At 40.9% G+C, this 18,079-nt stretch overlaps 2 protein-coding genes across 5 annotated transcripts; both read left to right on the forward strand.

The window, feature by feature from the left end:
• Window positions 1-219: 219 nt before the first annotated feature.
• Window positions 220-5,439, forward strand: LOC135079008 (mitochondrial 2-oxoglutarate/malate carrier protein-like). 2 transcript variants are annotated; one of them, XM_063973627.1, is made up of 6 exons: window positions 697-1,041; window positions 1,745-1,963; window positions 2,805-3,002; window positions 3,812-3,914; window positions 4,511-4,635; window positions 4,953-5,439. In XM_063973627.1, exons 1-6 carry the CDS (start codon window positions 965-967, stop codon window positions 5,143-5,145), a joined length of 915 nt encoding a protein of 304 aa, XP_063829697.1. In that variant the 5' UTR covers window positions 697-964; the 3' UTR covers window positions 5,146-5,439. The 2 variants fall into 2 exon arrangements, with proteins under 2 accessions (XP_063829698.1, XP_063829697.1); XM_063973628.1 differs by lacking the exon at window positions 4,511-4,635 and having other exon boundaries at window positions 220-1,041.
• A 197-nt stretch (window positions 5,440-5,636) lies between these two features.
• LOC135079000 (slowpoke-binding protein) lies at window positions 5,637-18,041 on the forward strand. 3 transcript variants are annotated; one of them, XM_063973616.1, is made up of 11 exons: window positions 5,637-6,150; window positions 6,535-6,573; window positions 6,918-7,047; window positions 7,188-7,256; window positions 7,495-7,597; window positions 11,199-11,384; window positions 11,601-11,782; window positions 12,443-12,617; window positions 13,637-13,753; window positions 14,759-14,898; window positions 17,908-18,041. In XM_063973616.1, exons 1-11 carry the CDS (start codon window positions 5,847-5,849, stop codon window positions 17,954-17,956), a joined length of 1,494 nt encoding a protein of 497 aa, XP_063829686.1. In that variant the 5' UTR covers window positions 5,637-5,846; the 3' UTR covers window positions 17,957-18,041. The 3 variants fall into 3 exon arrangements, with proteins under 3 accessions (XP_063829686.1, XP_063829687.1, XP_063829688.1); XM_063973617.1 differs by lacking the exon at window positions 6,535-6,573; XM_063973618.1 differs by lacking the exon at window positions 14,759-14,898 and having other exon boundaries at window positions 5,639-6,150.
• The last annotated feature ends 38 nt before the right edge of the window (window positions 18,042-18,079 follow it).

An 18,079-nucleotide genomic window follows, 5' to 3' on the forward strand; every position in this document is an offset into this window, starting at 1 on the left:
AGCATTTAGGTACTTATATCACCTTTTTATCGACATCTACCTACTTATTTAATAAAACACATTAAGTAGGTATGTATCTAATCAATGCTTAATGCATGCAACTATGAATGAGCCTAGCTAGACTATTATTTCAGTAGGTACCTAGATATGCCTATAATTGTAAAAATATTATAAGTATAGGTACTTTAAAACCAATTTAAAATAATAATATGTAGTAAGTATAAAATAAGGTTCCGGGGGTTAGTTGTACCACGGGGTTGATTGTACCGCTACAATTGACCCCATGGAGACTGGTACAATTGTTTCAAGTAGGTAGTCAAGAGAACTTCACCTAAAATTCAGTCATTTTCACAGTGAATGCCAATAATTCGCTGTCGATACAAAGTTTAGAGCCTGGATAAACTATTGACAACAATACCTTGGTAACAAATAGCATATTAGGCAACTTATGGGCTCATATATTTGACGTAAAAACTTACTGCGGCTGGGCAAAAAACAAAAATCCTTCCTGTACATCTTCGTTTCTCAGCGCAAGCGCCGCCGACTGGTGAGCGGATGGAAACACAAAAAGCGCATATTCTGACGCTATGCACACAACCTAACGTCGCTTGTATGAAGAAATATCGCCGATGGTACTATTGACCCGTGGTACTATTGTACCCGGTCTACCCTATATTAGGTTCCCACCTTCTGACGTGCGGTATTGTGGCCCTAGGTGGCCCTTAACTAACTTAGGAAATGTTTGTAGGAACTAACGCACCTATTAAACGTTTTGTTGCTTCCTCCTTCTCAGCTATGAACCTAGAATAGAGCACAGATTTCAATCTGTCACAATTTGTCACAATCTTCACAAAATGTCAAAAACACTGCTATTATCTTCAAGTGTAAATATTTCGGTAAAAAATTATCAAAACCATGGTCCATAGAAATTACTTTGTACTCTGGGCACAAACAAACATAAGGCATGGAGAAAACCCCTACAGAATTACTAATAAAAACCCTACCGAAGTCCACTAAAGTGCTCTTCGGTACAGTGTCTGGGTAAGTACAACTGAAATTTTAAGGCAAGGCTTAAGTTACCTGAGTAAGGTAACACATGGGTTGGGAACCATTCAATCTGGAAAACTTTGTAGGAGGCTTATGTTCAGCAGTGGACGTCCTGAGGCTGTAGTGATGATGATGAACTAGGAGTTTTTAGGTATATCGCAAAGTATTTGATGCAAAGTAAACATTTGATGAGAGAGAAAAAAAAAACTTAAATGGGTAGCTGAAACTGTGGCCCACTGTACGTTTTTTTACAATTAAACCAGGTATTAAGTAGTTGGTGCGATGTGGAAGTCATTGGGGAAGGCCTATGTTCAGCAGTGGATGTCCTGTGGCTGAAATGATGATGATGAAACCAGGTATTTGTACCTACATCTGTTTGTATGTTAGATATAGTCCGGTCGCCGAGCATGTAGAATTTCGTCCAATGACCCCAAGCTACCCATCCTTATCGCTCGCACGTAATTATATTACTGTCGCGACTATGCGACGGGCGGCCAAAGCGAGTGTGCGAGGCAACCAGACTTTAGCAGCAGGCAGCTTAACACTGTGAAATCTGAGTTTTTGCAGTCTAATACAAAGATAACTGGACATTTAACTTCCAAGATATTTCAGTCAGCAGGCAGCTTAACACTGTGAAATCTGAGTTTTTGCAGTCCAATACAAAGATAACTGATCATTCAATGATCACATATTTCAGTATGCTAGCCACAGCCATGGTGCACCCTCTAGACGTCATAAAAGTCCGTCTCCAGCTGCGTGAGAAGAAGCTTTCCACCACGGAGGTGGCACGCCTGATGGTGAAGTGCGAGGGCGTCAAGGCGCTGTATGCAGGCCTGAGCGCGGGCCTGATGCGACAGGCTACTTACACCACCACTAGGCTCAGTACTTACCATCTGCTGAACGATTATTATAAGAGGTGAGCGAATTTTTTGTTCTAAGAGAGACCACTTTACGAAAAGAATAAGACTCTGTAGTCTATAGTCGGTCAATAGTTGGGCTTGATTCTAATTTGTATGAAGAATCAGCCGATACCAAATCGATGTAATGCGCACTTTGAATACATGTCCATACTGATTAATATAACAGGCCGACCCAACTGTCGGTCGACAAAAAGTCCGTGGTTTGCGGTTAGGCTTTAACTTCCTAAAGCCATGAGAGTCGGAGTGTGCTCATGACTTCGAGGTATTCATTTTTCTAAACAGTTCTTACTAACAACGCCAATAATATTCATAAAATGGTGTCTACGAATGACGGCACATTTAGCATCTTGGTGTGAAATGGTATTGAATTCGTATTTTTGTTTGTAGTTTCTCGAATCTAGAAATCTCTTGCTGTGCCGTCGTCACATCCCTATTCTTTTAGCACAAGACAAATACACTATGCGGAAAATTGACCGAGAGAGCTCGCACACCGAAGTATGGACGAGACACGGGTGACGGAAGGAGAAAGTAAACAAGATGCGTGTTTACACTTTACACTATTACGTTTTGATCAATTTAAGCCTAAACCCCGGTCCGTGAGCACGTAGAATTTTGTCCAATGACCCCTAGCTACCCATCCTTATCGCTCGCGCGTAATTATATTGCTGTCGCGACTGTGCGACTGGCACCCGCAGTGAGTGTGCGAGCGCGATAGCAACATAATTACGCGCGAGCGATAAGGATGGGTAGATTGGGGTCATTAGACAAAATTCTACGTGCTCACGGACCAGACTATAGTATACTTGCCCCATCTGACAGACACGTTCCCTCCACCAGGGAATACAACGTGCCAAAAGGCTCGAGCCTCAGCACGCACGACAAGGTGGTGATCGGCATATACGCGGGTCTCCTGGGCGCGCTGGTGGGCAACCCGTCGGAGGTGGCGCTGGTGCGCATGATGGCGGACGGCCCGCGCCTGTGCAGCCCGTGCCCGCGCCCGCGCCGCTACCGCAGCGTCTTCCATGCCTTCTACTGGTGAGAATTCTGAAAGAAAGAGGCTGTGACGCAGAAAGCACGTTAGGTACTTTTTACAGTCATTGGTGTTCTGTGGAGTGAACAAGACGCGAGACTGCAATGACATGACAGTATAATCTTCCATTGGGACAAAGATAGTCTTCACTGGTTGGGTGGGTTTTATTTGCAGTCAAGCTATAGCTACACAGGTGTTGCAGCGACGGGAATAATCCCGTATTCGTAAGAAGACACTTCTACGTAACTACATAAAGCTGTTTAGAATAGGATACTTTGACAGTTGTGATTTGTGACGTTGGCTCGAGCCTCAGCACGCACGACAAGGTGGTGATCGGCATATACGCGGGTCTCCTGGGCGCGCTGGTGGGCAACCCGTCGGAGGTGGCGCTGGTGCGCATGATGGCGGACGGCCCGCGCCTGTGCAGCCCGTGCCCGCGCCCGCGCCGCTACCGCAGCGTCTTCCACGCCTTCTACTGGTGAGGCACCATCTTCATCATCATCTTTTCAGCTGCAGTATGTCCACGCCTTCTGCTGGTGAGACTAACTTCAGAGATTGTGTTGGTGCGCGCACTCTCGCCGTTACCAGAAAGTGTTGGATCGTCATCAGGTCACAAAACGAATACATTACAAAAGGAAGGATTTGGTGTACACTCTCCAAGCAGGCCTTTTTAGTGGCCTCGTTTTACGACATCCACGACAAGAGCGGGGAAGTCTTCTAACCAATCCTACTTATTCTACTACTTTTCCGGAACAGAGACTTAGAAGTCACCAGAGCCATGATTCAGTTATTGCTTCAATGCTTCTTGTTGCAGTATTGTCCGCGAGGATGGAATACGCACTCTCTGGCGAGGCAGCACCTTGACTCTGAGCAGAGCGATGCTTGTGAGCGTTGCTCAAATTGGGACATATGCAGAGGTACGTCCACATTTGACAGACTACAGCATCGTTCGTTTCAGCCAAATGACGTCCACGGCTGGACAAAGGCCTCACCCAAGGATTTCCATAACGACCGCACCTGCGCTGCCCGCATCCAGGCTCTTCTCGCGGCTTTCCCAGATCGTCGGTCCACCTAGTGGGAGGCCTGCCCACGCTACGTCTTCCGGCCTTCGGTCGCGTATCAAGATAAATACTGTGGCATCTTGTGGTGTTGTAATAGGCGCTTTTTTGCAACGGAAATCTACATTGTGGTGTGCTGTCAACAGCCGTCAACGGTACCAAACTATGGGCATTCTGTTGTTCTTTTGTATGTAAAGGAGTGATTCTGTGATTGTACCTAATGGTAGAGCTGTAAAATTGAACACTACTGGCTTTTTCCTCCGTAGTCACTCCTGTGGAATTCTCAATCAAACAATCCTGAGGTTGTTGTCATTTATCTGATAAAATCAGACGATGGGTTACTGAAAAACATTACTTCTAGCTTGGATCCACTCATAGGTCTAGAATAGCAGGCCGGTATTGGCTCAATATTTTGTGTCGTTTCCCAAGAAAATGACATTTTTTTCCTGAACCAGGTGAATGAATTCTTGAGGCAGAACAAGATACTACAAGGCTATTACACTGCCCATTTTTTCACTTCTGTGGCGTCCAGTTTTGTGACCACAATACTATCACTGCCTATCGATCTCGTGAAAACAAGGTATCTTTATTAATTTGTATCCATTATGCTTTCTTATTTATTCTTTCTGACGGTTCGGGGTGACTTCATTTACTTGAAAAAATCAGTGTCTTGAAAACGGGGCGGTTTACCTACTTTATGGCTCGAAAGTGTCGCTTGAGACAAAAATTTTTCAAAAGTCATTTTACGTAGTTTTTTTGGTGCAACTGGTAGACTTAATGCTCATATCCCAATGAGATCCTTACAGAACGTACCCCCAGGCCCTTATCAGCAAGATTGTCTTGTAACAACAAAACCTTCCTATTTGTCTTACAATAACAAAAGTAAATTGTCCCTAGGTATCAAGTAAGAAGCGACACAATGACCCAAAAGGACATACTAAACGATATATTGGCACGAAAAGGCGTACGGTACCTTTGGAAAGGAGTAGGCCCTTACTTCATTCGGATGACGATGCACACTATTGGAACCCTGTTAATGTTCGAATACTTGACTGAAAAATTCTATAGAAAAGAGGACAAAAAGAAATAAGAAAAAGATGGATATTAAACTTATTTCTTTGAATTTAACTGATGAGAGATAAATAAGACTGAGAAAATAAAGAAATCAGTCAAATCTCTAAATTAAATTGCAAATATAGATCCTATATTCGAACCAAACATTGCAATTTTATAATTTATGTGAATCTTATTGTATTGTTTTGTAATAACACTGTATTTAGAATTGATAAGTGGGATGTTATGTTTATTTCATAAATTATATTGAATACAATGTTGAAATGAGATTTTATTTCAAGATATTCTCTATCAGCTTCTAGATTTGTTTCTTGTGTAACAGTACCAATGGAAACCTAGTCAAAATTAAAAGTTGTCAATTCATGATAAACGAACACATCACATACATGTTGTATTGGATTAAATACATAAAGTCATAGCTATTGGACATCGGGGAACGGTTGTTAGGTAGATGTGTTCATAGCGCGGCTAATACCTCCTTGTAGGGCTTCAATTAGCGACTATTGACACACTTAGGCACGACACAGGCAAATTGCAGTCCTACGTATACACGTCCCTCATTTAAACTGATGTAATTCTCTAAAACATTAATCTTACAAATAATTGTCGGTTTCAATTAATCGTGAACACAAAATGTTTCACCAACTCTACCGTACCATCAATCAATAAGTAAAGGTGACGTGTGTGGAAAAATTGTTGCTAAAACAGCGCAGTTTGATGAAATACAGTCTCGTCAAGTTCAAGTTATACTTGCTGAAGAAAAAGGCAAAAATGTTCAACCTGTATCAGCACATGAAACAGAATAATGAGGGTGGAAAGGAGCAGAAGGAACCAGAGTATACAGGACACGATAGATTCTACCAGGAGCGTCCCAGGACCAGTTATAGGAAGAAGAAACGTCGTGGAGCTTGCAGGAGAGCTCAGTCTGCTGCTGAACTAAATCCTGAATCCATCGCAGCTGCTAACAAGAGAAATGCTTTTCGGATACGCTCTGTCTCCACGGATAGAGAAGAAAGTGAAGGTATGTTGGCTAATGCTGGTTTTCTATATTCAATCCTAATCCGAATCTGTCCGTCAACTGTTAAATTTCAATATGTTTTTGGTTAAAATATATACGATTTTCGATGTTTTTACATTTTCATGTTGTTTATTTAAACAATATTAAAGTGCAATCAAAAATAATGGGTATGTGATCGAAAACAGATTCAAATTTGTCAGTTGCAATGTTGCAATCCGGATTTGGACACGGATTGAATATTGGAAACGGGCGTATATCTTTTCCATCTTCTTTCGTCTTATCTCTCCCTGATAAATTAGGTCTGTTACTACTTCTGTAGCGCATTATGGTCTTCCAACCTTTTGTAATGCTATTTTCAATTGCTGTTTCTGTTTTGGCTGGCCGCAGACGCTGGGAAGCAGGAAGATGCAGACGCTTGTAGTTCAAGTACTTCTTCTTTCTTCTCTATTTAGTACGCTAGCTTCTTTTGACTTATTTGTTTCCCTCTCTCTAAAATGTAGAATATGGTAGGTAGGTACGTTAGAACTAAATTATTCTACTTTAGATTTCGAATAATCCTTTACCTTTTCTCTTAACACAAATCTAAAGTTGATTACATTTAATTTTTAGCGAAATATTATTACTAATTGTCTATGTAATTAAATTCAAATTACGCAAATGAAACAAGTTATTTTTGAATCAGTTAAATTGAGGAATGCCTAAGTTCTTTTGTTTATTAAACTCAGTCGTTGAATTTGTGTTTACGGATTCTGACGATAGTGTATTTCTAGAAGAGAACTCGGAGCGTACGCCGCTGGTGGCACAGAAGATAGACTCGTTGGCCAAACTGTTGTTCAACAAATCCCTGATGGGTATAGGATCTGGAAAATCTTCACCGTCGGAACCACCGGCGTCACCAAGGTACGTATTGTTGTAATATTTTTCCACCAACTGTAAAATATGCGTTTGATGTCTTTTGCTACCGTTACTATCTCTTCTAACACAACTATTTGTTAATTATTGAATGAGTTCAAAATATAACTTGCTTGCTAATTTGTTAGAGTCGAACGGTCGATGGAGAGCTCAGCGGCTTTGACAATATGCACAGAATACTTGTCACAAACATCGAGGTGAGTTTAGACGAACATTTACTTATATTTTAGTCCTTTAAGTAACATTTACAACAGCATAACGTATGTTTGATTGCTTCAAAGTCTTCAAACACAGTCCACTTGGCTCTTATTTTATTTTTATTCCAATTTGCTTTAGTCCCGCACAATTTTCTACATGTTTTCTGGTCTATCTCGCTAGCCAGATTTTCCCTTTCATGTAGAATGACAAACTACTTAAAAGTTAATATTTTTTTAGGTACGATCTAATTTCTCAACTGGGCGCCATCGGTTCACGCCCAAACAAACATTGGTTCGCCATTCACGACAACTCCATCAAAACTGACAGACTTCTCACTTTGGTAAGTGAAAAACTTAGTTTTGGATAATGTTATATTAGTAGGGAATTTAGTGCAATGATTTGTATGGAGACCCCTCCACTTTGGTATAGAAGGCTCATTTTTGCAACAGTGGTTCTTTGGGTGCTCCTGAGTGGATTTCCGTCGGTAGACATCGGGAGCCCCCCCTGTGGTAGCAGGGGGAGGGGGGGCAAGTTTCCTTCCGCCGCGCTTCACTTTAAGGCCCATATCTTCAAAACTATGGGTATTAGGGCAAGTGTGGTATCATTTTCGGATAATTAAAGGATGGCGAATTCATTTCTAGAACAAACTTTTTCCCTTTTCATACAAAAAAATTGAAATATTGAGTAAAATTCACAAAAATCAAAAAGTATTTTTTTAAATAAACGTCGTTTACTTTTAAACCACTGGAGATAATCTAATAAAAAAAATATGACCAGAAAGCTACATTTATCAGGATTATAAAAATATAACATTGTATGGTACTTTTTTCGCAAAAAGTAGGTGAAAAAAATTTTTTCTTCAGGACACAGCGGGCGAAATTTATTGCGCATCGGAAAAATTTTTTTATTTTATCCATGAATTCATACTATTTGGTTCATAAGCAAGCAAGAATTATTATTTTAGAATTTATTTAGAGTTGCTGGCACATCAATCTACCGTGATTTGTATTTTTTCGTCAATTGATTTTGAACTCTATGTGTAAGACATAAGGTTGAAAATAATTTAAATACATTTTAATATTGAAAATATCATAAGAAGAAAGCACTAAATAAAGAACTTTAATTTGTCTAAACGTCTTAATGATTATTATTATTTTAATTAATTAACACTTATTTGTACATACTATTGTACCAGTGATTTAACGGAAAGGTAAGTGTGAGGAAAATGAGGTTTCACAATCATAGTACGGGAGATATTTTTAGCACAAAGGTTACGGCTGTGACCTTTTTAGTTGTTTTTTTCAGACAGCACCAGCTTCTGCACTACTTCTTGCACTTACATCTCACCATTTCCAGGCAAGCCTCGGCAGCTACGGGCAAACCGGTCCATGTAGGCTCCATCTTGCTATCGGCTCTGGTCCACCCCCAACCAGTCCTGCGGTCTATGTCATTGTCTTTCAATCTTGGAATCGGTAGGTAACCCCAAAATCGTGGGGGTTACCAGGGGGTGCCTTAGGACTTACGCCGCCACTGTAAAGATGGCCTTGGGAACGGGAACGGGCGTCTACTGTAAACACTTCGAACATAGTGAACGCTTAAGGAGGTTTGCTACAGTGTTTCAAGCTGAATTCTACGCTATAATATGTGTGCACTAAAGAACAGGGTTGTAAAAACGCAATATTTACATCCTGATCCACAGCCAGGCAGCACTCAAACAAAAAGCCATCGCCTCAGTGAAGGTTGAGTCTAGAATTATTCTAGATGCAATCTTAAAGATGAACAAACTCGGAAGGCATGAAAGTGTCCCTGATGTGGGATACCTGGACATACACGGATCAAATGCAATGGGAGAGCCGACAGTCTAGCGAAACTAGGGTCAGAGGCGATACCTATTTGGTCAGAACTGATACTTACCTTTATCTAACGGCATACCTCATGGCCATAATATGGCCATATCCAAGAAGCACAGTGCTGAATGGGAAAGCTCCAACGATATAAGATAAGCCTCTCCAAATCATTCCTAAAGGGTCATGGAGAAAACTCATTAAGCATTAAGGTATCTAAGCCCAAGCAATTACTGGTACGCAAACTGGGCATTATGGAACGAACCACATGTCCCACAAAATGGGCCTAACAACAGAAGACAGCTCTCGAGCATGTGGAATACATGTGGGGTCCATGAATCAATACTGTAAGGATGGGTCTGCTTGGGTCAGCATATCCGGCATCAGAAGACTTAGAAGGCTTTCACTCAGACGCTTAATTCACCTAATGAATAGGATTTTTTTTGATGATAGGGAATAAAAAATGGAGCATAAAGATCCTAATGGGTCGCTGTGGACTACGCTTAGACCTAGCTTAGCTTAGGCCCTACATAAGATAACCCAGACAGCAGCAGCAGCTTTGTATCAGCCTTGGTTACTGGCAGTATATCAAGGGATTCGCGTATAGGATCAGGTGCAAGCAACCAACTCGAGTCTTCCCTTTACCCGACTGGTTGGGGGTGGACCAGAGTCGATAGCAAGATGGAGCCTACATGGACCGGTTTGCCCGTAGCTGCCGAGGCTTGTCTGGAAATGGTGAGATGTAAGTGCAAGAAGTAGTGCAGAAGATGGTGCTGTCTGAAAAAAACAACTAAAACGGTCACAGCCGTAAACTTTGTACTAAAAATATCTCCCGTACTATGATTGTGAAACCTCATTTTCCTCACACTTACTTTTCCGTTAAATCACTGGTACAATAGTATGTACAAATAAGTGTTAATTAATTAAAATAATAATAATCATTAAGACGTTTAGACAAATTAAAGTTCTTTATTTAGTGCTTTCTTCTTATGATATTTTCAATATTAAAATGTATTTAAATTATTTTCAACCTTATGTCTCACACATAAGAGTTCAAAATCAATTGACGAAAAAATACAAATCATGGTAGATTGATGTGCCAGCAACTCTAAATAAATTCTAAAATAATAATTCTTGCTTGCTTATGAACCAAATAGTATGAATTCATGGATAAAATAAATATTTTTTTCCGATGCGCAATAAAATTCGCCCGCTGAGTCCTGAAGAAAAAATTTTTTTCACCTACTTTTTGCGAAAAACGTACCATACAATGTTATATTTTTATAATCCTGATAAATGTAGCTTTCAGGTCATATTTTTTTTATTAGATTATCTCCAGCGGTTTAAAAGTAAACGACGTTTATTTAAAAAAAAAACTTTTTTATTTTTGTGAATTTTACTCAATATTTCAATTTTTTTGTATGAAAAGGCAAAAAATTTGTTCTAGAAATGAATTCGCCATCCTTTAATTATCCGAAAATGATACCACACTTGCCCTAATACCCATAGTTTTGAAGATATGGGCCTTAAAGTGAAGCGCGGCGGAAGGAAACTTGCCCCCCCTCCCCCTGCTACCACAGGGGGGGCTCCCGATGTCTACCGACGGAAATCCACTCAGGAGCACCCAAAGAACCACTGTTGCAAAAATGAGCCTTCTATACCAAAGTGGAGGGGTTCTTGCACTAAATTCCCTACTATATTTCTCCCACAGGTTAGAGAGTATGATTTTTCGACAGCGAACAAGCTTATGTATACCTAGCGCCCGCCCGCGACTTCGTACGCATCAACGCATGGATCCCGTTTTACCCCCTTAGTGGTTGAATTTTGCAAAATCCCATCTTAGTGAGCACTTACGTTCTAAAAGGAACCCCATGCAAAATTTGAGACTCCTAGCACTTGTATTTTCTGAGATTTCGTGATGAGTGAGTGAGTGAGTCAGTCAGTCAGTGACCTTTCGCTTTTTTTTTAAATAGAGTTCTTACTTTTTTTCATAGATTTTTTTATAATTTCACCTAGAGGGTTTGTCCATAAACCATAATATCCTGCACGGATCCATGTCATCACTCTGCTGGGTTTTCTCATTTGGATCTTCACCAGATGCCGCTGACCAACAAATGCCCAGTGGAGCCGACGGAGCGCTCCCGAGGCCTCATCATGGAGCTGTTCCGCGCCCTTCATCACCCATACATCTGTCCTGTTCTGGATTTGGAGCTCTGCAACGGGCATGCTTTAGCCGTGCTCCCTTTTAACTCTCGGGGCAGCTTGAAAGACCTCATCTACAAGGTAGAGTTCTTTTCTAAGCTTTCATAATAAACAGGTTTTGAAACTTTTTTTGAAAATGTTAATTGCATGAAAGCTCTTTTACGTGTGTGTATGAATTTGTAGCAATTCCGATTCCGATCGCCATTGCCGACGCAAATGCAAGCGTTGGTTTACCCGAAGCTTAAATTCAAGGCTAAGTTGTCCCTCATCCTGTTTGTAACTGGCTTTATTGCTCAGAGCACATGGAACGACGAGTACCCTCGCAAGTACGGTTCAACTGGTACCGGGCTTCCAGCGTGGCAGGTGGCTCGCTTCGGCCGCCAGATGCTGGAGGGACTGATGTTCCTTAAGGAGAAGGGGTTCCCGCCCTTCCGCCACTTGCACTCCGGCAACGTGGTGGTCCAAAATGGAGTGGCGCGGTAAGTATGATAGCTGCTGTTGTAACATCTTCCTCTTAGTCGTTTCGCTCTTGGCAGAGAGGTCGAGGCCATGAGGCGTTCACGTCGGTTGTACCTAGAAGCGGATACAGCTCTCCGCACGATATCCACCCTTTTTCCCTGTTAGCAGATTGCCTGGTGTAATCTGATACGCGGTTTCCCACTTTAAATTTTTGCATAGATTGTCATAGTTATTTCGAGTACTTAGGTCCATAAAATTTTAAAAAAAGCCCAGCTAGGTATTTAACTATCACCAAAGTCCAAACCTACCGCTCAGTCAGGAAATGAATGAAATTCATACCCACGAGTCGTGAATCTGTCTAACCCTTTTTTGGCTTCCAAAACCAAAAGAATCCAAAAGGTTGGTGACTCTTCCATAGATTTTGTACTCGTAAGACAAAGATAATTATAATCACTAGTTCGCTGACTCAATTGACCTATTTATTGATTACAAAAATCTAATATAACATTTTTAACAAACTAGGTTTTCAGACCTAGAATAGTTCGATTTTTGGAGGAGTTGTGCTGGAATTATTGTTTATTGGCGACAACTGCCCTACACTCTTGTAGCGGAGTTTTGGGCTGACACTGTGTAGGTTTGTTGTCGACACGATAAGAAGAAGAACTGCCCTATATGCCCAGGATATGCGGTCTAGAGAACACCCTGATAGGCGCGCTGCCCCGCTGCCCGATTGCGCTGGCCGCGCAGACGGAGCTGGTGCAAGCCATGAGCGTCGGCGCGGTGCTGTTCGAGATGTGCGCTGGCGCAGAACTCGACTTGGCGTTGTTACCCGACTTGGCGCCGAATTACCCTAATGTAAGTACGCTTCATTAGGTCGCTTTGGGTTTTAGTCTAGCAATTTCTGTAGTCTGGTAAGGGGTAGGTAGTACATACCGATGAGGTTTTTGACTGGTTGTTAAAAGAACGCTGTCCATCTGAATTGGGTTCAACGATTTTACCTCTTTCTCACAGTTTACCTATCTAAGGACTGTTTAACCACTTTGTGGACCGAAGATCTAGTGAAAGTCCAGGTCCGGAAGCGTTGCTAAGCTTTGTCGAATCGGTGTAAAAGAATAAAACCACTCCCACTCCTATTCCTCCTCCTATTCCTATTCTCACTATTCCCGTGGATGTAACAAAAGGAGACTAAGGGACAAATAAACTAGCATAAAATCTCCATAGGCTGTCTGGCCACCAAGAAGGATGTAGGTCAGATCCTCGATTTGCCTTTGGTTATTTGGAGTCCCGATCGATTGAGGTCTTTATAAAGCCGTAGTAATCCGCTGGATGCAAGACGCTGATCTGGAAATTATTGAGGGATCAGCATTGGGCGTCTGTAGCTGAAATGATGATGATGATGAAATTGGAGAGGGTTGAGTTTCTCCAATGGAGATTAAATGATGATGATATTGGCTGATTGTAGCACGGGAGTATTCCCACTTCTCGTGCCCACCGCTGCAAGTCCTGTGTAGCCAGGATCTATAGCTTGACCAACAATAAAAACCGAACCAGTGAAGGTCAAGTTTGTCCCGAACATTGGAGGAGTTCGAAGTTAAGGTTCGACTATAGCAGCGGTTCCCAAACTTATTTAGTCTACTGCCCACTTTGAGAATAAATTATTTTTTAGCGCCCCCCATTTTTGTAGTCAAGAGTCGAGCTCAGTCGGTATCTAGGAGTCCTCCTAGTAGATGACGCCTCCCAAGCCTCTACACAACGTCCCGATTTTTTTTCTGGGTCTCTTACCGCCCCCCTTTAAGCCTGCAGCGCCCACAAGGGGGCGTTATCGCCCACTTTGGGAAAGACTGGACTATAGCAATAAGTGAGATTACCCGCAGGTGGTGGAGATCATCGAGCAGATCTTCGGGCCGCGCGCGCCGACTGTGCACGAACTGCTGCTGTGCGAGGTGTTCCGCAAGATCGACCTCCGCGAGATGAAGGGCTCCTGCTTGCCGGTAAGAAAAAAAACATTAGGTACTTAGTTAAGGACAAAGAAAGTATATGGAAAAAAGACAGAAATCTATACTAATATTATTATAAATGCGAAAGCAACTCTGTCTGTCTGTCTGTCTCTCTTTCACACGCCTAAACCACTGAACCGATTTTGATGAAATTTGGCATAGAGATAGTTTGAGTCCCGGGAAAGGACATAAGATAGTTTTTATCCCAGTTTTTGAAACAGGAACGCGCGCGATAAAGTTTTTCTGTGACAGACAAAATTCCACGCGGGCGAAGCCGCGGGCGGAAAGCTAGTAGTACATAAATATTATAAGGAAATAAAAAGTAAACTGAGCAGTACCACCCTGTCGCAACAGCAATGGGACTCCACTCAGCCAGCATATGCCGTGGCCCACGGTGGGCCTAATTACGTAGTTTTTCTGATTTTACTTACGTAGCTAGCGTACGGGACGTATTTTACCTATTGAGGATTTTATTTATTTTATTTATTTATTTTTATTTTTCTTTATTCAGAAACCACAGCTCTTTATAATAATAATACAAACAGGTATTTTTGTTCTTACAGCCAATAATGATAGATTAAGGATAGAGAGGATTCTATTGAGGATCAAGGCCCTTTTTCCCTAAAAAGAGGAAACTGTAAAACAATCTGCCATTACGATTCGATTATGTAGTTCACAGGTTTTTTTTTATTATACAAACGATGGGTTCCCCAATAGTGGAGCCCTGATACGTGCCTAGAGTGTCCACTGTCCAGTAGGTAGGGAATCTGCTGTTCTTGCTTTTGATTTAAAGCTCGGTTTCTTGCGCTACATCTTCTCGGCACTGGCACGTTCAACTCCTATCAATGCCCGGGGCGGTTTAATTGGAAGATGTAAAAGCGTTATTTATTTATTTAATATTTGGGAAAGAAACAATTTTCATACACAGATAAATAATCACACAAAAAATAGGACAGAAATCAGCAAAATATGACTTTTAAAAGCCTAAAAATCCCGCAGAACTTCAGCCAGCGGCTGTCGCGGTCATGCCTTTCCCTGCTGGGCGAGGTGGCGCGCCGGCAGCCGGGCTCGCCGCGCCGCCGCCCCGCCGCCTCGGGACCTGCCTCGCCCGCCTCCCCCGCCACCCCGCCGGCTCGCAGGCAAGAATTAACTTTATTCTCAATTAGCTGACCCGGCGAACTTTGTTCCGCCTTAATGGCAATAAATAAGCAGACTTTTTTTTTATTTCGAACGGGATAATAAGTATCCTATGTCCTTCTCCTGGCTCTAAACTACCTCCCTGACAATTTTCACCTAAATCGGTTCAGCCGTTCTTGAGTTATAAGTGGAGTAACTAACACGACTTTCTTTTATACAGGGTGTTTCTTGTAAGGTGTCAAGCCGAAGGCAGGTGATAGGTGAGGACTAGACCTATCGATTTCACCCCCATGTATGTTTTACGATTTTTCATAGTTTAGAAGTTATCGTTAATTTTGTGATTTTTTCAAATTGTATGACCTAGTAGGCTTTAATTTTTTTTATCTTTTTTTTGGATCGACTTTTTTCAGATTTCTTTTTTTTGACAGATTCCCTATTAATTGCAGATTTTTGAAAAAAATAATCAACATCCTATCTTTGATGCAAGATACAAAGTTTTTGCTAGAAACATAAAAAATATGCTTTTAGCGGAACATTCTAAAATTTTCAACTTAAAAGTTTAAAAAAAAACAAAATTCCATAGGTCCAAAATAATTTTAAAAACTGCGCAGTTTTCTGAACTTTCATAATAACACAAAAAAACATGTACTTAATAGGCCATTATTTTCTGTAATCGCTCCACTAAAGTGGTAAGTCGGAGATTCCGTTACATGTTTTTGACTTTCTTAGGACTAAGTAATGTTTGCAATCCCTTAAGTTTAGGTACGTTATGTACAGAGGCGGCGTAAGGCGTAGGCGACGTGGGCCACCGCCTACGGCCTCGCGGTACAAGGGGCCTCGCGCATCAAAAATTTTGAAAAAATGTATACAAGGTGGAGATGACAATATCACAATACGAACATTGACTATTAAATATAAATTCTTGATAGCTAAACAATGTAGTTAAAAATAAAAATATATTTTTTTCCAAACAAATTCAGCCATAATCAGACACAAAATTAAGCAACAACACGGTTTTAAGTGACGAACATTATTCTTTGGCGCAATATTCCTTTAAAAATAATCACTGAATCAAGAAATAAGAAACTGTCAATGTATAGACCTTTGACCCTTTTTTTTATTATTTCATAAAATCCGTCTTCAGGTCGCCAGTCGCCACAGAACAAGGCCTCGCGAAATCTGTCTTGCCCACACCAAATTTAGGTCTTGCCCCGCCTCTGGTTATGTAGAACACATTTAGAGACAATAACTGAACAGAACATTGTTTTATCCACAACGAGGAAGCTCTTGCCCTTCATCTGGTATACAATAGGGAGTATGAAAATATTGATGAACTGCGGACAAAGCTGACTGAAGCACAAAACCAAATTAAAATGAAGAAGAAGGTTTTACGAAGATTTTTTTTGCGTCGTTGTCGAATGTGCATTCAGGTCAACGGCGGACATTATGAACATTTACTTTAAATTAAATCATTACACCCATTTTTGCTCTCTCTCTCTCTCTCTCTCTCTCTCTCTCACACACACACACACACACACACACACACACACACACACACACACACACACACACACACACACACACACACACACACACACACACACACACAAACTCTTTCCCTTTCTCTCACACTCTAATATGTAGGTAGTTATATCGAATTTAATCGTAAAGTAACAACCACCACTGTGGTCTAGTGGTAAGGCCACCTATTTAGGACAGCCAATTCCTCTGTGGTTTAGGATTCCGAGTGAAGCTCGCTGATCATCCATCAGTTTTCATCAGGTCAGATGAAGGGCAAGAGATTCCTCGTTGTGGATAAAAAAATGTTCTGTTCAGTTATTGTCTTTAATGTGTTCTACGTAACGTAAACTTAGAGAATTGCAATCATTAGTTAGTCCTAAGAAAGTCAAAAACATGTAACGGAATCTCCGACTTACCACATTAGTGGAGCGATTACAGAAAATAATGGCCTATTAAGTACATGTTTTTTTGTGTTATTATGAAAGTTCAGAAAACTGCGCAGTTTTTAAAATTATTTTGGACCTATGGAATTTCTTTTTTTTTTTTAACTTTTAAGTTGAAAATTTTAGAATGTTCCGCTAATAGCATATTTTTTATGTTTCTAGCAAAAATTTTGTATCTTGCATCAAAGATAGGAAGTTGATTATTTTTTTCAAAAATCTGCAATTAATAGGGAATCTGTCAAAAAAAAGAAATCTGAGAAAAGTCGACCCAAAAAAAAGATAAAAAAATTTAAAGCCTACTGGGTCATACAATTTGAAAAAATCACAAAATTGACGATAACTTCTAAACTATGAAAAATCGTAGAACATACATGGGGGTGAAATCGATAGGTCTAGTCCTCACCTATCACCTGCCTTCGGCTTGACACCTTACAAGAAACACCCTGTATAATAGATAAGATATAAGATGTCTTTAGCTCATAATCGTCATCATCAACTTGCCCGCCTCGCCCGCCACGCCGGCTCGCAGGCAAGAATTAACTTTATTCTCAATGTCTATTAGCTCATCTTCATCTGCATACGAGGTTCAAGAGATTTTCAGGCCTATCATCATCGTCATGATGGGCATTGGCACCGCCTCGCAGACAAGAAACATCGTTATTCTCAGTCTTTTAGCTCATCTTCATTAGTTGTTCAGTACACTTACCATGAGTTTACATTAGGTGTGCTCGCTGGAGAGTGCTTCAAAAAACTCTATGAAGATTTTAGTTCTTGAAAGTAACCGCGAGGGGCGCTGTACAATCTGTGGTCTGCATTCAATGTCAGCGTACCCACACTAGTGGGAGGTCCCTTAATAGCATGCGAACTTCCAATCTGGGTAATGTACCTAGGTCAAACCCTCAATTTCCCTCTGGTAGGTAAATTAATTAGAGGACAGCGGAGATTTCCGCAGCACTTTAAGGGAGGTACAGGGAGCTATCTCTTGTATGTTAGGATCACAATAAACAATCCTTGTTGTCGGTAACATTAATATTTTTATTATTTCAGGAGACATTTTGCAGTCGATCAAGATTACACAGAAGAATGGCAGTGGTGATAACTTGAAGACAAACATTCATTTATATTATACTTTCTTTGATATGATGATTCTTTTTATTGCAATAAAAATGAATTGTATGATACTTATTTGACTTTTATTTAGCGTAAATATTCCAGGCAG

The sequence above is a fragment of the Ostrinia nubilalis genome, chromosome 15, assembly GCF_963855985.1.
Source record: "Ostrinia nubilalis chromosome 15, ilOstNubi1.1, whole genome shotgun sequence".
Lineage (NCBI taxonomy): Eukaryota > Metazoa > Arthropoda > Insecta > Lepidoptera > Crambidae > Ostrinia > Ostrinia nubilalis.

Excerpts from the sequence above, each read along its gene's own strand:
- LOC135079008 (XM_063973627.1), top strand. The coding sequence starts at position 965 with ATGGAGAAAACCCCTACAGAATTACTAATAAAAACCCTACCGAAGTCC. Across the intron at positions 3,003-3,811 it reads GTCTTCCATGCCTTCTACTG|TATTGTCCGCGAGGATGGAA; the intron begins GTGAGAATTCTG and ends TTCTTGTTGCAG. Across the intron at positions 3,915-4,510 it reads AAATTGGGACATATGCAGAG|GTGAATGAATTCTTGAGGCA; the intron begins GTACGTCCACAT and ends TTCCTGAACCAG.
- LOC135079000 (XM_063973616.1), top strand. The coding sequence starts at position 5,847 with ATGAAATACAGTCTCGTCAAGTTCAAGTTATACTTGCTGAAGAAAAAG. Across the intron at positions 6,151-6,534 it reads GGATAGAGAAGAAAGTGAAG|ACGCTGGGAAGCAGGAAGAT; the intron begins GTATGTTGGCTA and ends GGCTGGCCGCAG. Across the intron at positions 7,048-7,187 it reads GAACCACCGGCGTCACCAAG|AGTCGAACGGTCGATGGAGA; the intron begins GTACGTATTGTT and ends CTAATTTGTTAG.